The following is a 21,818-nucleotide window of genomic DNA, read 5'->3' as shown; positions in this document are numbered from 1 at the left end:
ATTTGTTGCTTTATTAAGGTGTTGTTATTATAAAGTACAAACAGACTCTTTTTAACTGATACCAGAACTTTCTTAACAAGACTTCTACACCTGTGCACACTTCTTTCTGGGCGAGTTGTTTCCGCAGCGGATTTGAACGTCAAGTCAAGCCGAACATCCAGTGAGCCTTTTCTGGGGTTTAGAAAACTACAATCTTTGTGAGAAAAATGACTTTGATTTGAACAACAAGGTTTGGTCTGTCAGTGTAGCTAATTTCCCCATGGACCACTGAAAAAAGTCACTGGGAAAGATATCAATAGACAGTGCTTGATGTGAAGAACCAACTCACAAAGGAATTTACTGTCCAATGTCAATTAGTTCAGAGTAGAAAGATGGGTTTATTTTAGTATTTTTTGATTCAGTTTCAACTCAAGTGTTCAGGAGTATTTTTATGTCTCAGAATCATTTTATTTTTATTCCACTTGCACGGTGTTGTGTTAGGTGCACCACGTAACTTTTTGGTTGGGGGGTTTGTCACTTGCGTTTTCCTATATGGATATGGAATGTTCCACAGTGTGACATTAAACATCTCTACTTTACATTTATTAAATTACAGGTGGGTTTATAGCTCAAAAATACCTACAAAAACAGGTGTTCTCCACAGATCTGACCTGTAACTTGGTCCGGTTTGGTCTCAGTGAAGGTAGAAAGGTTTAATGCCATACTGTGAAACATTCCAGAGAAAGCAATAAGAAAAGATAAGTTACACAATGCACCTTTAAGCCTATTTTTAATAGTGATGTATCTTGATTTTTTGTTGCATATATACACTGGAATTTCCTAACCAGGCTGGTGCCACCTAGTGCCTCCACTCAATTTCAGTTCTCTCCAGTGACTAGGTCAGGAATCAGAATACACTAGACCAGGGCTGTCAAACATACGGCCCGGCCCTCCAAGACCTTTAATCTGGCCCTCGGCTGATTTTCTACTAAAATATTTTAATTATATTTTCTATTAATATATTGGAAATTTTCTGCGCCGCTTATCAGAGCAGCGTCTCCAGCATCTCTGTACGTGGCCCCTCCCATCAGAGCAGCACAAATGAAGACTTGCTCTCTTTCCAAACGCTCTTAAAGGACGATCGTTTTGACTGTTGACCGTGACACACTCATCAGCAAAATGACAAAAATGAGAAAATTGGACGCTGAGTGCAGGATTTTCCAAGAAAAATTGACTTATTCCTATTTACAAACAAGTTCATTTTAAAACATTGTGTTTAAATTGTATTTTTCTTAAAGTTTCAGGTTGTTCATAATATTATAATATTTTGTAAAAGAAAGACTTCATCCTTTAAAAAAGATTTCTGTAATAGATTTGTGTTTCTCTGCACAAATATTTGAACTTATTACTATTTTTTGGGTTTATATGCCATGAGTTTTCTGATCCGACCCCTTTGGGATCAAAGTAGGTTGGATACAGGCCCCCGGACCAAAATGAGTTTGACACCCCTACACTAGACCGCACACCAGCCAGTCAGTGAAGAGCTGTGAAGCCATGACGTCAAACTCAAGCGTCTGTCTGGGTTCCTTTTGTGATACAGCACAACAGTAAACAAAGCGTCGAGATGGATGTAGATGAAGACAGACATTCTGTGTTGGCAACGATTCCCGAGATCGAGGATTTAAAGCCGGAACAAGGGGAAAGACGTTATTGCCCTTAAAGCTTAATATACCAGTTAGCCCCGTTAGCAGCTCATTACATACATCAGCTTTTGGTTAAATTAGAAAAAGTACCCGCCTACCGTTGAGCAAACGAGTCCTAATGCTGCATAGTCAGACGGTTTACACAAAGTGAAACTGGATGATGAATCAGGCTAGCACTTTCCCACTTTTTGGACAAATAAAGGTTCTTTTCATCTCTTTATTATAACGTACAGCTCTATTTAAAAAATAAACCCGATCCACTAAAAAGTATATTTTTTCTGGAGAGGGTCTGCAACCAGTTTGTCTCCATGGAGATGTTAATGCTTTAGTAGGGCTGAACGAGCGAATGTTTTGGACTGAAAATCACAATCTCAGGCAACATGATTTTTGGAGCTTCAAAGCTCTGTGTTTTTGCAGTGCTCCTAAAGCCACCTAAAATCGTGGATGAAATTGAAATCGCAATATCTGCCAGAAAAATCGCAATTAAATTTGATCTTAAAATCGATCAGCCCTATGCTTTTGTTTAAATTTTCCAGAGTATAACATTAAACTAATCTGTCTTGTATTTCTTCAACTACAGTTTTTTTTTATTGCTCAAAAATATCTTTAAAAACATCCATTCTTACTGTGAGTGAGGTCCCGTCTCCACAAATCTTAACGTGTAATTTCAATTGCAAGTCTCCATGGACATTTTTACATTTAAGAATCCGTATATCGTTCGTTCATTAGTTTTTACATAAAACCAAAAAATCAGAAAACGAAAAAACAACTATTCTCTTCATTGTTTGTCTCCAAAACCAAAATGAAAAAAAAAAAAAGATTCGTTTTTTTCAGTTTTCGATTTTGTGTTTAAATGAATAATGGAAAAAAACGGATAACGTTAAGTCGCTTTTCCGTGACTTAGGTCGTTTTCACACCGCTAGTTCGATTATTTGGTCCGCACCAGGCAATAAAATTGTTATTATGTAGCAAATACACTCCAGTGTGGTCCGCGTTCACACCGGCAAACGAACCAAAACTGGTTCGATTCACGTGTCTCTGTTTCCCCGGTAAAACAGCGAAACCTCCAGTTACCAACACCGATGTTCCTGTTAATACCACGGGCCGTCCTCATCTCAAATTATCACCATGAACTCATAAAACAGCAACATGTAGAACTTTGTACAAACTCACCGCATCAGCCCAGAGTTCGGGTAACAGCAGCAGCCAACAGCGCTCACAGTAGCGCGCAGCTCCTCAGGACGGGGCTGGGGTCTGGTCCTTGGTCTTCTGTTACAAGCGCGTTGGTCAGATGGTCCGGAGGCTTCATCCTCCATGTGCTGGTTCCAAACAGTGGCGAGCAAGACCAGTGCGCAATGACTGGGTCTGAGCGGGTACGTTCCGTCGTCTGCGCGCTGTTTCCGTGCGGGAAAAGCGAGAATGCGCTGTGGACTACAGGTCCGGGCGCGCTGCTCCGGTTCTCCGCGCTCAAGAACCACGGCTGGTTCCGAGGTGGTGTAGCATCCGGACAGAAGCGTGAGTCCAGTTTGGTTTGTTATATGTTGTTCTGAGCGTCCGTCCTCCGCGCATTTGGTTCTTCCCGGGGAAAGCGCTTCCTCAGGTCGAGGCTCCCCGCTCCAGCTCCTCTGAGCCCGGACTGAACCGGAGCTGCCCCCGCTGGTTCGGGACTCTGGTTTGGATCTAGTCCGACTGTATTTCTCACACTAGGCTAAAAAGCAGGGACTTTTTTCAAGTTGTATCAATTGAATGGGCGATTGCCTATTGCCGTAAAAATTATTTGGTTAATTAAAGCCTAAAATAACAAATGTTGGTTGCTGTTGATCACGGGGAAACACCGGGTCGTCTCTGTGCGTGTAGGTCCCGAACAGGGGTGCGCACCCCCAATTTTGACTCACTCTGGAGCCACACGTTCGCACACTGATACTTGCTCTGATCTTCGTGTGTTACATTCTCTGTATTGGCCATTGTTGGTAAAATAATTTGAAAATGAATCGCGTCTGCGTCTGGACAACAATCTGTTACTGCGCTGGAATCGTACAGCGCGTCATTTCAGGCAGAGGAGACGCGTGTCCCTCCCATGATGCATTTGGAATAGTCCGTTTGTCCATACTGTCTATGGTTTGGACCCGGGTTCGCGTTCACACCAGAGGAACCGCACCAAAGTTGGTCATTTGGTGCGGATTCAAGCGAACCGAGACCACCTCTTTTTTGCGGTCTCGGTCCGCTTGATTTGGTTCGGGTCCGAGTCCGATTGACGCTTTCACACCAACGCAAACGAACCGAACTAACCACTTTTGGTTCGAATGGACCGTTTGGTGCGCACCAAATACTGTCGGTGTGAAAACACCCTGCGATGCTGGACTGAACCAGGACTGAACCAGGATTGAACCAGTACTGAACCAGGACTGAACCGTTTTCAGTCCTAGTCTGGTCCCAGACTGATCCCAGTATCAGTCCCGGTCTGGTTCCGGTCTCAGTCCCAGTCTGATACCGATATCAGTCCCGGTCTGGTCCCAGTCTCAGTCTCGATCTGGTCCTGATCTCAGTCCCAGTCTGATCCTGGTATCAGTCCCGGTCTGGTCCCGGTCTCAGTCCCGGTCTCAGTCCCGGTCTCAGTCCTGGTCTGGTCCCAGTCTGATCCCGGTCTCAGTCCCGGTCTGGTCCCGGTCTCAGTCTCGATCTGGTCCTGATCTCAGTCCCAGTCTGATCCTGGTATCAGTCCCGGTCTGGTTCCGGTCTCAGTCCCGGTCTCAGTCCTGGTCTGGTCCCAGTCTGATCCCGGTCTCAGTCCCGGTCTGGTCCCGGTCTCAGTCCCAGTCTGGTCCCGGTCACAGTCTTGGTCTCAGTCCCAGTCTCAGGCCCGGTCTCAATTACGGTTTGGTCCTGTCTGGTCCCGGCCTCAGTCCTGGCCTGGTCCCGGTCTAAGTCCTGGTCTCATTCCCGGTCTGGTTCCTTTCTGGTCCCGGACCTGGTTTAGTCCTGGTTCAGTCCAAAAGTCCAGTTTTGCAGTTTAAGTCACGTAAAAAATGAAACGGTCGTTATTCGTTTTTTCATTTTGGTTTTGTAGACAAATAATGAAGAAATTATTATTTTTTTTTTTTGTTTTCTTATTTTTGGTTTTATTTTGTAAAACGAATGAACGAATGATACACGTATTTTTAATTCTACTGTGGAACATTGAAGCCACAGATGGAGACCAGCAGGACAAGAAGGACCCTCCAGCAGACAGGTTACACAGTGCACCTTTAAATCTGACAATAGTTTCTTTTCAAAACTTTCAGGCTGATGTTTCTAATTTTTGTACTTTCCAAACTCGTCTTCATTACCTCTGCGCTAACTTTTATGTCCTCTCTCTGGGCGCCTGTTTAAACTCCATCCGAAGTCTTTAACCATCGAATTATTAGACCTGTTTCTAGGCAACAGTTTTACCTTTGTGGTTTTATTTTATTACTAATCTAATGCTAATGCACGACGGTGGGCTCCGGTTAAATCTCTGAACGTAATACGATTTAAAAAAAAATTTAAAACTGAAAGAAAAAAGAACGGATAAAGATTTGAAATGAGAGAAAGAACGAGAGACAGACATCAGGTATCCATCCTCTGTTGCCATGGCGACGCTAACTGTACTCTTCGGGATACTGTCTTCAGATGGTCCTCTCCCACGTAATGTTAACAATTATAGCCCCGACAGACCTTATAATATCCTGGTGTGATTGTAAGGGTGTTGCAGAGACAAAAATTTTAGTCTATAACTGATTATGAGGACAATTATGCAAGTTTTTATCGGTCATAATTACCAAAATCCATCATATACACGCTACCATATTGATAGTTTGCGGTGACATAATGTTCGTCCGGGGTATTTAGGAGTTACCGTGGTGTCACAATGCGCTGAAAAACTCAAGAAATACTACAAAATGGACTTTCGGTTTCATGTTTTTATTCATGAGTAAACAGATGTATAGAACTGTCAATCAAACAACACATGTACACACACTTTTTCATTTTTATGCAGACAAAACATAACTTAGAAAACTAACTGACATACACATATTATAAGAGTGTTTTTTTTTGTAAATTTTTTTGTTTTGTTTATTTTTTTCTCCTCGTATTTATTATTATTTAGTTTATTATTTATGTACTATTATTTATCTTTCTTTTCTCTGGAGACAGTGGGGCAGGGGAAAATTATTACATTATTGCACTTTTTTCTTTCTGTGACATCCGCTTTATGTGCACAAAAAGTAATAAAAAACAAACTAACAAAAACAAAACTCAAGAAATACAAGTAGCATCATACAATAATAATAATAATAATAACAATAATTAACTAGTTAAACTGTTTTAGTCCTGTTTTACTGTTTTAGACCTGGGTTTTAGTTTAGACCTGGTTTTAAAACCTGGTGGTTTAAAGTTTGACCTGGTTTAACCTGACCTTTAAATCTGAAATGTTTCTTTTCTCCTGAGTTTCTAATTTTGTACTTTACTGGTTTTAGTCTTGGTTTAAAGAAGTTTATCGAAATTAACCTGTTTCTAGGGTTTTACCTGGTTTTTTTTATGCATAGATGGTTTTACGTTAGTCTGGAGAAATACAGTAATCTGTTCTTTAGTCCTGATAGTTTAGTTCTCCCACGGTTTTAGACCTGGTTGATTTTTTGCAGGACAAAAATTTTAGTCTTACTGATTACAATTATGCTAAGTTTAGTTATCATTAAGCTACCTGGACATAATTTAGTTTTATAGCTGGTTTACTAATTAGAATGATTTCGGTTTCTGTTATTTGAGTAAACAGATGTATAGACTGTTTAGACACACTTTCATTTTATAGACAAAAATACTTTAAACTAACTGATTTTAGTTGTTTTTTTTTGTAAATTTTTGTTTTGTTTATTTTTTTCTCCTCGTATTTATTATTATTTAGTTTATTATTTATGTACTATTATTTATCTTTCTTTTCTCTGGAGACAGTGGGGCAGGGGAAAATTATTACATTATTGCACTTTTTTTCTTTCTGTGACATCCGCTTTATGTGCACAAAAAGTAATAAAAAAACAAACTAACAAAAACAAATCACTCAAGAAATACAAGTAGCATCATACAATATAATAATAATAGAATGATAATAATAAATATACTGCTATTACCATGGTTTAGTCCTGGTTTCTGTTTAGACCTGGTTTGGTTTTTTAGTCCTGGTTTTAGTCCTGTTTTAGACCTGGTTTTAGTTTTTAGACTTTTAGACCTGGTTTAGACCTGGGTTTTAGACCTGGTTGACCTGGTTCCTGGTTTACCTGGTTTAGACCTGGTTTAGACCTGATTTTAATCCTGCTTTTAGATCTGTTTTAGTCTTGGTTTAGACCTGGTTTTAGACCTGGTTTAGATCTGGTTTAGTCCTGGTTTTAGACTGGTTTAGATCTGGTTTAGACCTGGGTTTAGTGGTTTAGACTGGTTTAACCTGGTTTAGACCTGTTTAGACCTGGTTTTAGTCCTGGTTTAGACCTGGTTTAGACCTGGTTTAGTCCTGGTTTTAGACCTGGTTTAGACCTGATTTAGACCTGGTTTAGACCTGGTTTAGTCCTGGTTTTAACCTGCTTTAGACCTGGTTTTAGTCCTGTTTAGACCTGGTTTTAGTCCTGGTTTTAGACCAGGTTTTAGTCCTTGTTTAGACCTGGTTTAGACCTGTTTTTGGTCCTGGTTTTAGACCTGATTTAGACCTGGTTTTAGTCCTTGTTTAGACCTGGTTTTAGTCCATATATAAATCTACTATGATTTTACAGTACAATTTAGTTTAAAATTCATATAAATTGCAAAAATCTGAGATACTTTGGTTTCAAGACTTGAAATGACTTGAAACTCAAAGCAGACGACTTGGGACTTGACTCGGACTTGAGGTCAAAGACTTGAGACTTACTTGAGACAAGTAAAACAACGACTTGGTCCCACCTCACAGTAAGATTCACAGTAAGAATGGAAGTTTTGAAGGTATTTTGAGCAATAAAAACATCAGATAGATAGATAGAGAGTTTAAAGCCATACTGCGGAACATTCCTGGCAAAACAATAACATCACCACAAGAAGGAAGCAGACCCACCACCAGAAAAGTTACATAGTGAAGCTTTAACTAATGTAGATAATGGTTTTAGTAGGGGAACGAGCTGAGAAAAAAAATAGATCCAAAGCTTTATTTTCTGAGGAGTTTTTCTTTCGATCTTTTCCGCTCTGGAGAAAATTCACTTGCTCCCTGTGAAACGTGGCATTAAATATGTATCCGCTGTTTTTTTAATTAGCGCGATTATGAAGTTGAAGCGCAGGGAGAGCTAATGTGTTCTGTGTAAAGTCCTGTGGAGACTTGTGACTTATTGATGTGTCTTTTGCAGCTCTGACGCACGTGAAGCTATGGGCCATCGACCGCCACTGCTTCCAAACCATAATGATGAGAACTGGCCTCATCAAACATAACGAGTACATGGACTTCCTCAAGAGGTACCGCCACAATAAAAGCACTTCAAAAAAAAAAGATCTATGGGTTTAATCTGAAAGGGCATTAGATAGAGTTTGGTCTGCCGTTCAAGTCCTGGTTTAGTTCTGGTTTAGTCCTGGTTTAGTCAAGGTTTCTTTCTGATCTAGTCCTGGTCTAGTCCTGGTTTAGTCCCGGTTTAGTTCTGGTCTAGTTTCGGTTTAATTCCAGATTTAGTCCTGTTTCTGAGTACATGGACTTCCTCAAGAGGTACCTGCCACAATAAAAGCCCTTTTTTAAAATGGGTGTTCTACTGTTCAAGTCCCGGTTTAGTCCCAATTTAGTCCCAGTGTAGTCCTGGTTTAGTCCCTGTTTAGTCCTGGTTTAGTCCTGGTTTCTTTCTGATTATGTGCTGGTCTAGTCCTGGTTTAGTACTGGTATAGTTCTGGTGTAGTTCTGATTATGTCCTGGTTTAGTCCTGGTCTACTTTAAGTTTAGTCCTGGTTTAGTTCCTGGTTTAGTTCCTGGTTTAGTCCTGGTTTAGTCCTGGTCTACTTTAGGTTTAGTCCTGGTTTAATCCTGGTCTACTTTAGGTTTAGTCCTGGTTTAGTTCCTGGTTTAGTCCTGGTTTAGTCCTGGTTTAGTCCTGGTCTACTTTAGGTTTAGTCCTGGTTTAGTCCTGGTCTACTTTAGGTTTAGTCCTGGTTTAGTTCCTGGTTTAGTCCTGGTTTAGTCCTGGTTTAGTCCTGGCCTACTTTAGGTTTAGTCCTGGTTTAGTTCCTGGTTTAGTCCTGGTTTAGTCCTGGTCTACTTTAGGCTTAGTCCTGGTTTAGTGCTGGTCTAGTCCTGGTTTAGTCCTGGTTTAATCCTGGTCTACTTTAGGTTTAGTTCCAGATTTAGTTCTGTTTCCCATAACAAGTACCCGCCACAATAAAAGCACGTTTTTTAAAGATATATGTGTTTAATCTGAAAGTTGTTGTCTCCCATTTAAATCCTGAGCAGGCCCATCCCGTTAACTTGGTTTAGTCCTAGTTTAGTCCTGGTTTAGTCCTGGTTTAATATAGATGTAGTTCCTTGTTTTGTCCTGGTTTAGTCCTGGTTTGGTATAAATTTAGTTCCTGGTTTAGGCCTGGTCTAGTCTAGAATTTGTTTTAGATTTAGTTCCAGTTTAGTCCCGGTTTAGTCCTGGTTTAAATCCTGGTCTAGTCCTGGTTTAGTTCTGGTCTAGTCTAAGTTTAGTTCCAGGTTTAGTCCTATTTCCCATAATGAGTACATTATATTGTGTGCCTGTTGATAAAGACACGATTAAAGATAAACACACCATTAATCTGAAAGGGATAAGATAAATAAAGACTATTCCACCAAGTCACATCATCTGTTACAGTTTGTAGACAGCAGCATTAGTGTAACACCAGAGGAAGCATTTAAAATCAAGTAAATATATCATAATCTTCATTAATTTTGCAGGATGTATGCATTTTTAATCCTTTTATTTTTCACTTGCAGCGTTCCCACTTTCCAAAGCCTCACGGAGGAGACTCTGAGCAAACTGGCTGATGTCATGGAGGAGGTGAGAGAGACGCACCAGGGTTGTCAAAACTATTCAAAATCAGATACCAAATAATATTAAAACTAGAATACAAACGCTATTCCACTTCTGCTCGGAGAAAGCACCGGACACTGATCTTGTCCCCAATCTTTAGCACTGGTGCTGGTGCTAAGGAGTGGGCATGTCCAGGTGGGGCTGTACTTCGCTGCTGGAGGCTGGAGTAGGACGATACAAGTACATATATGGTGACAGCATCTGAACCAATCTGTGACCGCTATGGCTTTTCAAAGCACTGCCAGTGTGGGGAATGTCTGTAATCTTTACCTCATTATCGGGCAGTAAAGCAGCGTGTGGGAAGAGTTATATACATGACAATAAAACAGCTCTGGAACCCCACAATGCAAGTACACACCAGCAGAGGCACCAGGAATATAGAATTTTGTGTGGGCCATGACAGAATTGACTGGGTTTGTGTTACGAACACTCACCGCTGTAAGCCCGTGCACGCGCACACAAATCAACCTTTTATAGTTTTCTCTGCATTCGTTTAAGACGACTGTCTGTCTCATGTGCTTCCCATCCCAGCAGACCCTCTGCTTTCTCGCACCCGCTCCCGTCTGTCTCGGCAGTCCACTACTGCACCTCTCACCTGAGGTTTGAGTGTCCACCGCTGCTCCCGCTGACCGCTCACATTTTCGTCTCTCAGGTCCACTGCATTTGGTCCCACACAGGTGGAAGTCTCGCAGATTATGTTTATTGTCATATAAATGTTTCTGCTGTTACCGCTTTGCGCACAGATATGATACGTGCCTCTGCACTACGGTCACAGCCCTGAGCTGTCAGTAAATGTCAGTGTTCGGCAGCGAGAATGTGAGGAAATTGACATTGCAGCATCGCTGTAAACAGCCTCATGTGAATGAGCAGCTCATAATATATTTCCAAATAAAAAAAGCCTTTAGCATGTTACATGTTGTTCATTGAACTCGTATAATATTTATTTTTATGATTGTGACAATTCACTGAACGCGCCACATCACGCTCTCAGTCTGCTCCACTCCACCTGATATTCAGCCACGACGCACCGACTGTTGAGAACTCCACACCCCACACTTGCACTTGTGCTAAAATCAGGGTAAAGATCTAGCCCCTTACTTTTTCATGAACTTTATGGACTAATTTGAGTGCAGTATCAAGTTTTTCTTTTTAACTATGGTCTGAATGTTTGTGTCTAAAATAAAGAATAAATAAATAAAAATAGAATCAATATTTAGCTACTCAATATTGAAAGAGTCTTAGAATGATCTTGAGCTGTATCAGAACTTGTATAAGACCTCATGGAAACATAAAGAAAGTGCAATTTATTTATTATTTATTTATTATTTGTGACAATACTACAACATACAACACCCGATGGTGACCAATACCAAAGAAAAAAATCCACTGTTTCAGTAAGACAAATATAACAACTTTTCTGGTTGATTACAGACATAAATACCTACACTTTTTTCATATAAATACTAAATTATAGATGCTACTGAGAAAAACAAAGATGATGTATCAGATTTCAGAATTATATAGCATACCCACACCACTTTCTTCAGTTTGTGTGAAGTGTTTTGCCTAAGGACATAACAGCAGTAGTCTCCCATCGAAATACTAACCAAGCCCAGCCTTGCGTAGCGTCTGAAATCTGATGAGCTCAGCCGCTATGGTCACACAGCAACCTTTAAACATTTTTTTCAGAAATTAAATTAATGAATATATATTGACTAAGTAATAAAGAATAAATTGTGTTTTTGTGTGTGTTTTTAGACTCATTATGACGATGGGGAGTTTATAATTCGACAGGGGGCCAGAGGAGACACTTTCTTCATCATCAGTAAAGGAATGGTAAATAACACTCACTGCTGCTTCAGACCTGAGGGATTATACATACTGCTGCTGAAATACTTTTCTAAAATACTCTGTTTTTCACACTTGGATGTCTTTCTGTTCAGGTAAATGTGACTCAGACAGACCCGTCCAGTCAGGAGCCGGTGCTGCTGCGAGAGCTCAGCAGAGGAGACTGGTTTGGGGAGAGAGCGCTGCAGGGGTGAGAGCAAATACACCTCTGGAAATATTTAAATTATACATACAAACTGAGTGAGGCAACTGCACTGCCCACTGAGAGTAAAAGAATCACCGTTAAAGAGGAGATATTATGCAAAATAGACTCTTAGGAGCTTTCTATTTTGATATAATACTGTTCCCTTATTTAAAACAGGCCTGAAGATGCATGTTTGAGAAATATAGTGATCTCTTCTTCCTCTATCTGAACTTTCCTTATGGTTTGATGTAAGATATTTCCAATTTAATGCCCTCAAGCCTATACATCAGGGGTGCCCACACTTTTTCAGCAATGCTAGCTACTTATAAAATGATAAAATGATCCACCTGCTACAAAGACAAGCAAACTGTACGGCACTGAAACACTCTGCGCCCCTTTTTTGGACCCTCACCCACAGTTTGAGAACTCCTTCTTTAAGAGAACTTCCACTGGCACTTTACACAAAACTGTGAAAAAATGAAGAAAGTGGGTAGGATTTTTAAACCTGTTTTTTCAAGTTTCTAACTGGAGTTATATTCTCTTACTGGTTTTGCAGTGGGATTTAGCCTCTGCACGTTTACCAAACCAAATGCACATCGTGACAAACACAGATGCATTTGTGCACTTTTACTAGGCAAACTTAAGCCACATGTCGTGTTAGGCCTGCTCTGTGCTGTAGGCATCTTCTCTGCCAACACTGCAACATAAATTTAGATTCATTTTTGCTTCGTATTTCATCTTGCCCTGATGTGAGGCGGACAGATGGGTAGGATGTTTTAAAAAGTTTAACCTGCGCTGTGATACACGCTGGTACATGGAGGTACATACTGTTGCGGAAAAGGCGCGCGCAAAGAGCATATGTGTGATATGCCGCACATTATCCACAGGTTCTAAATGAGCGGACAGACTGAAGAGAGACCCGCTCCCACACTCCAGTACAAGTTTTTTGCCAACAGCAGTGGCCATAATGAAATACGATCACACTTGTCGAGTGTCAGACCTTAAGTGAGAGACAAGACCGACGACAAACGCGAACGAACCCAAGACGAGTAATATGACACTCTGATCTACCCACACGACCTTTGTGATCGACTGGTAGATCGCGATCGATGTATTGAGCACCCCACTATACATCATCCATGCTCCCACACAAAAATTCTCCATAAATATACAAAAGCATGACATAAAATAAGACACAACTTCACAAACCTGACGCGATGTGCAGTGGTTGGTTTAGCAGAATGCACACTGATTGAAATGATAGTGAAGGGGACATGGCTTTTGATTCCTCGGCTTGAAATCGGTTGCTGCAACTGACCTGCAGACGTATGATCTCTGAAAAGTTTAACATGAACCATCTCCAACGTGACAGAAGCACAGAACAGACTCACCATCAGCAGAACACCCCTCTGTCACAGAAAGAACACATATAATCCACTGAGTCGTGTCCTGACAGAAGCAAGGCACAAGGAATGAGTTGGTTTTTTTTAGCACTTATTTTATGCAAATGAGCCATGTGGTTTTAAGTTTAGTTTCTGTAAAACTTAAACAAATATGCGCAAAGCTGTGTGGATAGGGAAGGCTTGCAGACACAGAAACGACGTGTCTGGATACGGTGATAGTGATTTGTTTCCAGTGTAAACATAACCTAAAGTTTACATACAACAACAAAAACTCACCTTCCTAAATTGCAAATCATCCCAAATAACCGAAAACAAAGCAGAACAAACATCAAACTTGTAATAAAGCTCCACTCTGTCCCTTCTCACCTCATTTCCTGTCAGGCCGTGTTGCATTCAGGGAAATTCTGTTTTATTCAGACGCTGCAGTGTGACCTTTGACCCCTTATCACCAGGACATAGGTAAACACTCTTTCAGACATTATTGAGTTGTGATGAAGGCTGAGACTGCGTTGACCCCTGAACTGCAGTTTATGAACACTTACGTTTTTTTGTTTTTTTTTTAATAAATGTCATTTCTGAGATGTTTTCTACAGATGAAATCATTTTAAATGTCACCATGGCGATTGGCTAGAGCGACTTAGTGTATTGTGTCTCAGTGTGAGGCATTTTCAGATTTTAAAGGTGCACTTTATAACTTTTCTGGTGTTGCTTGTCTACATAGAGATGCTAGTGCTTTAGCTTGGAATGTTCCACAATACGGCTTTACTGGGATTATAAATTTACCGTATTTTCCGGACTATTGAGCGCACCTGAATATAAGCCGCATCAACTAAATTTTAACACGTTTTTAAAATTGTACATATATAGGCTGCACCTGAATATAAGCTGCAGGTGTCCACGTCTTCAAGAGCGTTTTCAAGTTCGGGCTGTCTGCTTTTTTCGCCTCTAAAAGCTTTTGTCGTCTTTTTGCATTGTGTCAGTTCATCACTTTGCCGTAACCAAAATCTCACCATCGACTCTTTAATGCTGAGCTCACGTGCAGCAGCTCTGTTTCCTTCTTCCACAGCCACATCAGTTGCCTTTAACTTGTCTTTAAAAGCTGCATTATCTGCATTTCTTTGTGTATTTTCCATGAGGAGGGAGCGTGTATGAAGCGCAAAACAGCTGTTCAAAACACAATTAAACTCACCCCCGTCCCTCCCCAGGCTCTACTGTGCATGTCTCCTGCAGAAAGAGCCTCTGGCCTGTCTGTATCATGTCAGTGTCTTGGAGGATTTCAGCAGATTTCAGACTCTCTCGGGGGCGGGGTTAGTTCTATCAATCAGGTATGAGTGGATGTCCGGCTACTGAAGTTTGAGACGTTTCTTCTTGTCAATAAAACATACAGATAAGACGTATCCCTCTCACTAATGTTCATTTTGCATCGTAACTTATTTTATCACAAGATACAAACTGTTTGAGTGTGCTGACAATATCACGAACTAGTGTTGCAGCTTCATGTTAAAGGGATAGTTCGGATTTTTTGACATGAATCTGTATGTCACCCCCGTGAGCAGTGTCATGCATCCACACTGACTTACCCCCGAAAGTGTCCGGTGAGCCGAGATACTGGTCGTTTTCGGTGCTGACGAAAGAAGTTCGGCAAGTTGGCTGGGGACGCAGTGATACGAACGGAAAGAAAATAGTGCCAAGCGATTATGAGGTCTGACTTTTTTGAGGACGATGGTTTTGTGATGCAAATGTATCACTCTTTTGAACACATATTGTTTTGAGAAGAAACATTTTTTATTTTAATGTCCCCAGCCAACTTGCCGGACTACTTTCCTCAGCACCGAATACGGCCAGTATCTTGGCTCACCGGACGCTTTCGGGGGTAAGTCAGTGTGGATACACGACACTGCTCATGGGGATGCCATACAGATTTATGTAAAAAAAATCCGAACTATCGCTTTAACCCTAGATCCATATGTTACCCGCACAGACAGCTGTGTTTTCTGCACTCAGGCTGCGTGTATCCGCTGTTTTGCCAAACCATAGACCGTATAGATGCAAGGACAATGTGCCAAAAAAAGAATCCGTCCATATATTCGCCGCATCATTTTATTAGCCACAGAAAAAGTAGTTCTTATAATCTGGAATTTACGGTATCTATATCCATGGAGACAAGCAGATGACAGGATTGTAAAAAGGGAATACTTGAAGCTGAGTAAATAAAAGATAAAGAAAGATAAAGAAATAGATATGTTTAATGTCATACTGTGGAATTTTCCAGGCAACCCAATAACAAGCACATCTCCATGGAGACAAGCAGATGGCAGATCCTCCTCGAGAAAAGTTTCACAGTCCACTTTTTAGTCTTTCGGCAAATATGTTCCTTATTTGCATTGGAAATAAAAAATGATCTCTCTCTCAGCTCGGAAATCCAACTGAATATTTTTAGTTTTGTTTTTTGCACATATCACGGGCTGACTATTTCTTTTAAAACTTGTCTTGTTTTGTTTTATTTTGATGATATCATAATCTTAGCTGGTGGGCACGGGCCTGTTTATATTTTGCAGCTGATGGCTTCAACATTCCCTGGAGGTGTGATGCTAACTGGAAGCACTGCTCTGTTAGAAGCAAGTTACACTTAAACTGATCTTTATTTTCACACAGAAAGAGCTGACCTATGAACTACAACAGGTCAGATGATTTGTGAGCTTAAACAAGACTCTCACACATTAAATTACTGTCACAAACTAACTTATCATCTCATACCATGGTCAAAGCAAGAAAAATGATCCCACAAATGCTTTTTGCCGAAACACACTACTAGTCGAAAGTTTTAGAACATTCCAATTTTTCAAGTTATTTATTGCAGTTCAAGGCGTGCAATCCAATGAAGAGCTCGAAATGGTACAAAGGTAAGAACTGAACAGACAGAGGTTAAAAAAAAGATACAAGATACAAATCACAAGTCCAAGCTCTGCCAAAACTACCTCAGGAAAAAAGAACAAGATGGTAAAGCTTGAAAACATGGAGTGTCCAGCACAGTGTCCAGACTTAAACCCCATCGAGCTGGTTTAGGGATGAACTGGACAGAAGAGTGAAAGCCAAGAAACCTACAAGTACCACACATTTATGAGAACTTCTGCAACAGACTTGGGAAGAACTTTCTGAAGAATATTTGATTTCTATTGTAAAAAAAAAAAAAAAACGAGCCACGAGTGTGTTCAGCTGTTATATCTGCCAAAGGTGGACACTTTCATGAATCAAAAGTTTAGAATATGTTTTGGTCAACAGTGAACAGTAAAAAACTGGAAAAAGTGTGGTGTTCTAAAACTTTTGACTGGTAGTGTAATTAAAAAAATAAAAACGCTTTTATAGATTGGTCATCTGAATGTGCTATGCATTTTTTGTCACTTGTAAATTGCTGTTCCTTGCTTTTGCACCTCTTCAAGAACTTTGATGTGTGTTTTCTGCGTAAGTTTTCTGTGTTAGTCTCACCTTTTTGTTGAAAATCAAACACTTAAACAGGACCATGAACATGAACATTAATCCTATTGATGAGTTTTCAGACTACCTTAAAACATTTTGGGCAGATTTTGGCTATATTCAGACTGCAGCCTGAAGTGAACCATATCCGAGTTTTTTGGCCCCTATGTGACTTGTATCTGATCTTTTAATGACAGTCTGAACGACACAGATCCGATTTTTTCAAATGCGACCCAGGCCACTTGGATATGTGCTCCTAAAGCCAATACATATCTGATATTTTGACATGCGACTTCAGTCTGAACGGTCAGGTCACATTCATCCCACCTACACGTCAGGCTTGGAGTCTCATCAATGGAGGGAAAGAGGGTTAGAGAGTTTATTAATATTTGGGGGGATCGCTGTATTTTTGAAAATGATTGCCAAAGAAATGTCTGAGCACGGATACAGGCGGTCCTGGCTCCAGTGTCAACGAAAAATAAAAAGCCTGCGAGCCAATACAAGGAGGCTTAAGACTCAAACAAACAAAGCGGCTGTGGACGTGTAACCTGTCCATTTTATGAAGCACTGGACTGTTTTTTTCGAGACAAGCCCAGCGTTTAGGCAACTTCCATAAACACTGAGCATGTTTGCTGCATGTGACGTCGTTGTGTCCTCCAGTGCACATGGGGGACACTTTTGGGGTGTTTAAAGTTCACACTGGAGATCACATACAAGTTGCATTTAATTGGAAATGTGAACGACCTCGCAAAAAAATCGGATTTCACAAAAAAATCCAAATTGAGCATTAAGCCCTGCAGTCTGAACATAGCCTTTGTTAATGTGTGCGTTGTTTCATCATGGTAATGGTCATGTCACCTCAAAGCATCAGTATCACTCTATGGGAGATTTACTGTTTTTGAGAGAAATATGCGAAACAGGAATCCAAAAACACTGATCCTCATCATTATTTGTTAGAGATGTTAAAGGTTGGCTCCACAAACCTGCATTATTAATCTCATGGTTTAAAAATCCTTTCAACTGACAACAATCAGGTCTTTGGAGTTGAATAATGACACAACTTTTTGAAGCTTTGTGAAAAAAATAAATTCACTTTTGTTTGTTTATGCTGACAGAAAAGATCTTTTGTGCCATTTTTTGTTTGATGTAGATAGTAATTACAGAGATATTAACCATAAGTCTGGTATAGAACTGGACTTAATATTATCATAGTCAGTAAGTGAAGATCTTCTTAGTTTCTTAAAGGTTTGTTAAAGTCCTTTATTACACTAAACTGACTCTTGTGAGCTTTAAGCCATGTTGTAATGTTGGTACATTTACACATGTTTGAGTAATCCTTTATTATTAGTTTGTCTGCATCTCCAAAGCTCAAAATGATCTATTCCACCTCGTGATGTCATGAAGCAGTTTTCAAGTTTTATCTTTTGTTCAGCAGGGATTGGCGATTCCAGGGCTGAAATTACCATGATTCTAGTGAAGGAGTATGGATCTTAAAAACAGAGTGGAGCTCTTGTAGTAGATGACATCACAAGGTGGAACAAGGTGGTGTTTTCAATTATTGTGGATGCTTTGCCATTTAGGATGGTGAGTTTTTGTTGCTGTATTTAAACTTTAGGTTACGTTTACACTAAAATGAATCATTGTATCAGTGTATCAGAAACGATTTGCGTCCAGACACATCATTTCTGTGTCTGCAAGCCTTCCCTATCCATACAGCTTTGCAAATATTTGTTTGCATTTTACAGAAATGAAACTTAAACCCGCATGGCTCATTTGCATAAACTAAGCGCTCATAAAAACAGCTCACTCCTTGTGCGCTGATGCAGTTCAGCTTCTGTCGGACTAAAGGATACAACTCAGTACAATATGAGTGTTCTTTCTGTGACAGAGGGGTGTTCGGCTGATGGTGAGTCTGTTCTGTGCTTCTATCGCATTGGAGATGGTTCATGTTAATCTTTTCAGAGATTATATGTCTGCAAGTCATACACATAGACCGTATATATGAACGGACATATATTGTAGTCTTGGCATTTTGGCCGTGAATTACTTTGTGGTGCATAGACCTACATCAGCGTATCAGTGGTTTCAGGCGTCCACACAGTGCCAGATCAGATCTGTACTCAGATGAATTCGTGGGAGCTGGCGGCACCAGATCGTTCCGTCTCTGGAGCCGTTTTCCACTGGATTAATCTGGACAAACACTGCATCCACAACAAAAATGACTCAAATACGTACTAGTGTGGACGGGGCCTGAGAGAAGAACTCAGATTCAGATTCAGAAAACTTTATTGATCCCATAAGGCAATTCATTTGCAGCATCTCCAAGCAAACACAAACAAACACAAAGTGTGTCAGTCCAACTGCCGTCCACCAGTAAAAAACAAATTGCAGTGTAAAATTTTCATAAAACTGTACCCTTAGAATTTAATAATTTAATAGCACAGGGCACGAAAGAATTAGAAAACCGGTTGGTTTTCCGTATTGGAGCATAAAACCGATGCCCTGAAGGCATGAGAATAAAATCAGGAGCCAGAGGATGGAGCGGCTGAGCCGGGAGACCTTTGGCTTTGCTCAGCACCTCAGCCTAAATACGCTGCATTTGTTTGTTAAACATGTGTGAAATAAACAAATGAACAAAAAAACTCCAAGTAGATTTGTGATTAGAAAACAACATTATTACTTACTTACTAACTTTTCAGGTTGGGGGTTGGCCTGCAATGTTCTGCAATATGGTATTAAACTTAAGTATGATGCATTTTTTTCAATTAGGGGTGTTTTTATTGCTCAAAAATACCTAAAACATGCACAAAAGCACGTCATACTTTGGAATGCTGCAGGCAAAGCAGTAATATCTCCATGGACACAAGCAGGTAATGGGTCCTCCACCAGGAAAGTTACTCAGTGCATCTTTAAACAGAGTAATGTGGGCCCTTTAAAGAGGTGGTGACCATGTCTTCAGTGGAGCCTGTGTGAGCTGTAGCTGCTGAAGTGTAGATGCCAGTTTTGTGTCTTTGCTTCGTTCGTGATCACACGTCGAGGATAAAATGTCCAGCCAACTCACCCCAGAGACTCAGGGGCAATTTAAAACCCTAACGGACCATGCCCAGACCAGGAGACATACTGCTAAAAGCTATGGGGTCTATAAGTGCTGCCTGTGAGAGGTCTACAGAGAGAAACCAATATGTCTGAAAGAGATGACAGACAGTGGACAAGGATTTACGGTTTTCAGGTTGATGTTATTGGTGACATTTGAAGGACTTTTCACCACTTGAATTGACTGACAAACTGGCAAACTAATATAAGAATCACATTTTAGAACATCTTTTACAAATCAAACCTACAGGACTGACATTTTTTATGCAGAATAAAACTGGATATTTTGTTGATTTTGGAGGAAATTTTGGTGCATCAAAAATTGTCTTTGCGATTTGCTAATTGTGTCCATTCAAATCGCAATTTTGACTGGTTTGCAATGAATCATCTGTGTATCATTCGTTCGTTTGTTTTTCAAAATAAAACCAGAAGTAAGAAAAAGAAAAAACAATTTTCTTCATTATTTGTCTCCAAAACCAAAAATGGATACGTTTCCTTTTTTTATTTTATTTTCGATTTTGTGTTTAAATGAGTTATCCAAAAACATGAATGACCATTTGAAAAGTGGAGATGCTGGACTTTTGCGCCCCATATGGACTGAACCAGGACTGAACCTGGACTGATCCCAGGACTGAACCAGGAGGATTAAACCAGGACTGAACTAGGACTAAAACAGGACTGAACCAGGACTGATCCCAGGATTGAAGCAGGACGAAAACAAGACTGATCCCAGGACTGAACCAGGAGGACTAAACCAGGACTGAACTAGGACTAAAACAGGACTGAACCAGGACTGATCCCAGGATTGAAGCAGGACAAAAACAAGACTGATCCCAGGACTGAACCAGGAGGACTAAACCAGGACTGAACTAGGACTAAACCAGGACTGAACCAAAACTAAGCCAGGACTAAGTGTTGTGCGCCTGCAGACCCTCGGGTGACCGCAGGTGAAAGGACCGAAGAGCCCCGCGCCTCACGGAGCAGCCGTCGCCCGATCGCACTTTACTGACACCTTGCACCACGGGCTCAGGGTTCTCCGTCTCTCTCAAGTCTAAGATTAATCCTGGGTTAGACCCGATTTAGTCCTGGTTTAGTCCTGGTTTACTCCTTGTTCAGTCCTGGTTTAGTCCTGGCTTAGTCCTGGTTGAGTCCTCCTGGTTCAGTCCTGGGGTCAGTCCTGGTTTAGTCCGTATGCAGCGCAAAAATCCGGCATCTCAAGTTTTTATTATAGATCCATGGTCAAAATTAAATTAAATGGGAAACGCCCTTTATCTGTTTTTGACGCTACTTGCTTAAACACAAAATCGAAAACTAAAAAAACTAATCGTTATCTGTTTTTTCATTTTGGTTTTGAAGACAAGTAATGAAGAAAATTGTTGTATTTTTCTTTTCTTACTTCTGATTTTAATTTGAAAAAACGAATGAACGAATGATAATCGGATTGTGCAGCCCCACTAAAGACCGATATTTTGTTTTTAATTGTTGTTTGCTATTTGCTGTTGCTATGGTAACACTCCTAATTTTTCATCAATTTGAAACCCATGAGTAGGGCTACAATTAATCACATTTTAATCGAATTGTGATAGAACTGATTGTACTTGTTAATGTCTAGATTTAGAGACTCCTCCTTGTTTCCATGGATTTTGCTATAATTTTTGACTTGGTTTGGTTCTGCTCTAGTCCTGGTTTAGTTCTGAGTGTAGTCCATGTGGGATCACACACAATGCTGTGATAGTACAGTGATAAACAAAAGGCAGCCAGGGGTCCAGATCAGGACCCCTACAGCTTCCATCTGGCCCTCAAAACGTCACTGAGGCTGAAACATTGTGTCCAGAGTGAATAACAATTCTTTAGGTGGGAGCCTTTTCAGAGACTTAGGAACTAGTGTCACGATACTAAAATCCCAAACTCGATCTTGATACTAACGAAAAGACTCACAGTTTGAATGGACACAAGTTGCAAATCATAAAGGCTGCCATTTTTAAAGCTACATTGTGTATCTTTTCAAATTGGGAGTCTGCAAACATGGAGATGCTATTGGTTTGTTTCTAATGTTCCACAATTAAAGGGACAG

The 21,818-nt window shown here is 40.4% G+C and overlaps 1 protein-coding gene across 1 annotated transcript in view; it reads left to right on the top strand.

Moving 5' to 3' along the window:
• LOC110160424 (cGMP-dependent protein kinase 1-like) overlaps window positions 1-21,818 on the top strand; it is a 168,688-nt gene that overhangs the window by 103,094 nt on the left and 43,776 nt on the right. Inside the window, 4 exon segments of the mRNA XM_020925065.2 lie at window positions 8,060-8,165; window positions 9,646-9,709; window positions 11,501-11,578; window positions 11,686-11,780. Coding sequence (XP_020780724.1) covers window positions 8,060-8,165; window positions 9,646-9,709; window positions 11,501-11,578; window positions 11,686-11,780 — 343 coding nt within the window.

The sequence above is a fragment of the Boleophthalmus pectinirostris genome, unplaced genomic scaffold, assembly GCF_026225935.1.
Source record: "Boleophthalmus pectinirostris isolate CB_2022bp ecotype Guang Dong unplaced genomic scaffold, ASM2622593v1 HiC_scaffold_14, whole genome shotgun sequence".
In the NCBI taxonomy this organism is placed as follows: Eukaryota; Metazoa; Chordata; class Actinopteri; order Gobiiformes; family Gobiidae; genus Boleophthalmus; species Boleophthalmus pectinirostris.
The sequence above is the reverse complement of the archived record's forward strand: the minus strand, read 5'-3'. Positions and strand labels throughout refer to the sequence as shown.